Genomic DNA, 2,321 nt, shown 5'->3' with positions numbered 1-2,321 from the left:
ATAGACTAGACTATAGACTAGACTATAGACTAGACTATAGACTAGACTATAGACTAGACTATAGACTAGACTATAGACTGTAGACTAGACTATAGACTAGACTATAGATTAGACTATAGACTAGACTATAGACTAGACTATAGACTGGACTGTATACTAGACTATATACTAGACTATAAACTAGACTGTACACTAGATTATACACTTGATTATACTATAGACTATAAACAAGACTTTAGATTAGCCTGTAGACTAGATTATAGACTGGACTATAGATTAGCCTGCAGACTAGAATATAGACTGGAGAATTGGAATTTAGATGAAGTAACGACGTCCTGCCGAAGTTGAGAGCAACAATGCTAAACTAGAAATATTTCATGGTAAATAAGGGTTTTACTGTAATTTCTTTCAAAATTTTATCTCAGTATGAAGAAAGCACTAAAATTGTTAAATACTACGAATCATCATTGAAAGTAATAAAAGTATTGACTTTGGTTTTGGTTTTTAAACGATTTTTTTCTTTTAATCTTAAACTTATTTATTTTAGCAATTAATTTAATCTAAACACAATAATATATACAAATATGAGCATTATCTTGTGGGACTTGACTAATTTCAGTTTCATTTTCTAAAATATGATTAAACAATAAATACTGTTAAAAGAAATTTAACAACTTTTCCTTGTTTTTGCATAATTTCTGCATTTTTCAGTTGAAAATTGTACTTGATTTTGAATTTTTCATTTGTTTTTGTTTTTCTTCTTAAATTTTAATTACATTTTAATATAAATTATTGCACTTGGGTAGGGGGATTGGAGAGTTTTGGTTTAATTTATTTTAACAAGACTTGAGTTTTAAGTTGTTCGTTTTTTTTTTTAATTATTTGTTTGGTTTTTGTTTATTTTGGATTAATTTAGTGCTCAACCGAAACATAAAATTTGGAATTAGATTTGCTGTTGCGTGGATATGAACCACTGTCGTGATGTTGATGATTATTATGATGATGACTGCTAGTTGTAGTAGTAGTAGTAGTAGTAATGGTGGTAGACCATGGTGCTAGGAAGTTTATGAAACGCTAATCATTTTATGACATTTCACATAAAATACCCAGTAGTCATTATACACACACACACACACGACACCATTTTAAAGTTTTTTTGTTTGTATTTTGTTTTTTTTTTTATTATTATTTTGGTGACATTTACGACATTTAAAAATAGAGGACAGTTGGTTTATTGCATTATTTTTAATAGATTTTATTCAATAAAGGATTTTGTTTGAATTATTTTGGTATGAAGTGTTTTTTTATTATTTTTATAATTTTATTGATTTGGTGCATGGAAATAAAAGAGAAACCCAAAAAAATATGGAAAAAATAAGACAAAATGAATTAAAACATTTAAAAATAAATGGTAATAAAATAAAAAAAAACAAAATTAAAAATAATAAACTAAACAAATTTAGACAAAAATAAAACTAAAAACAACCAGTACCAATTTGTAGGGAATCGTTTTCAAATTTCAAATAATAAAATTCTTAAATTTCTACTAAAAAAATGCTTTTAACTAACTTACCGGTGTGCTATTATCTTCAATCATTGACATTTCATCTTCACTATTCGAATAATCTGAACTCCAGCCACAGGCCTCATTGTGCTCTTTATCCGTAGTGCTTGTGGCCGAAGTCATCGACAAATTACTACTTATAGGCAGGCCCGTTGTTATGCAATTATCATCACTACTACTACAATTCGAATTGCGATTAGAGGATTCGGATGAGGCATCACAACTGATGGTACGTTGTGCTGTTATTATATTGGGCGTATCCCAGGAGGTGGTTTGTCGTAGACCCCTGTGATTTAAACCGTATTGTTTGATTTTTTCACCTTTTAATTCCTCGAGTTGATTAAGAAGGACTCGTTTGATTTCTGCCACCCATTTGTTTTTGATTTCGATTGTGGGTGCTTGGAGAGTGTGAACTTCTTGACGTCCTTGTAACCAAACTTCAAAACGTTTTGTATCACCGCGAACGGATTCGGTTAAACCAATTTGTGACATCTGGGGGATATAGATAAAAATGTTATATTAGGATTAAAAATGGATTGTGGCCCAGGGACAAAATTGTTTGTAAATTTATTCGTTGTTAAGAAAGACTATACTATACACTGTAGACTAGACTATAGACTAGTCTAAAGACTAGACTATAGAATAGACCATAGACTAGACTATAGACTAGATTATAGACTAGACTATAGACTAGACTATAGACTAGACTATAGACTAGACTATAGGCTAGACTATAGACTAGACTATAGACTAGACT

At 29.9% G+C, this 2,321-nt stretch overlaps 1 protein-coding gene across 1 annotated transcript; it reads right to left on the bottom strand.

Annotated features, from left to right (window-relative positions):
- Positions 1-526: 526 nt before the first annotated feature.
- LOC124421261 (guanine nucleotide exchange factor DBS-like) lies at positions 527-2,081 on the bottom strand. Its single transcript, XM_046956143.1, has 2 exons — positions 1,574-2,081; positions 527-1,074 (listed from the first exon to the last, which is right to left on the bottom strand). Exons 1-2 carry the CDS (start codon positions 2,054-2,056, stop codon positions 913-915), a joined length of 645 nt encoding a protein of 214 aa, XP_046812099.1. The 5' UTR covers positions 2,057-2,081; the 3' UTR covers positions 527-912.
- Positions 2,082-2,321: the final 240 nt, after the last annotated feature.

The sequence above is a fragment of the Lucilia cuprina genome, unplaced genomic scaffold (genome assembly GCF_022045245.1).
Source record: "Lucilia cuprina isolate Lc7/37 unplaced genomic scaffold, ASM2204524v1 Scaffold_8366, whole genome shotgun sequence".
Lineage (NCBI taxonomy): Eukaryota > Metazoa > Arthropoda > Insecta > Diptera > Calliphoridae > Lucilia > Lucilia cuprina.
The sequence above is the reverse complement of the archived record's forward strand: the minus strand, read 5'-3'. Positions and strand labels throughout refer to the sequence as shown.

Bases quoted from the DNA above. Each gene is read 5' to 3' on its own strand.
- LOC124421261 (XM_046956143.1), bottom strand. From the start codon at position 2,056: ATGTCACAAATTGGTTTAACCGAATCCGTTCGCGGTGATACAAAACGT. The intron at 1,075-1,573 runs GTAAGTTAGTTA...TAAAATGATTAG, and splicing joins TTGAAGATAATAGCACACCG to CGTTTCATAAACTTCCTAGC.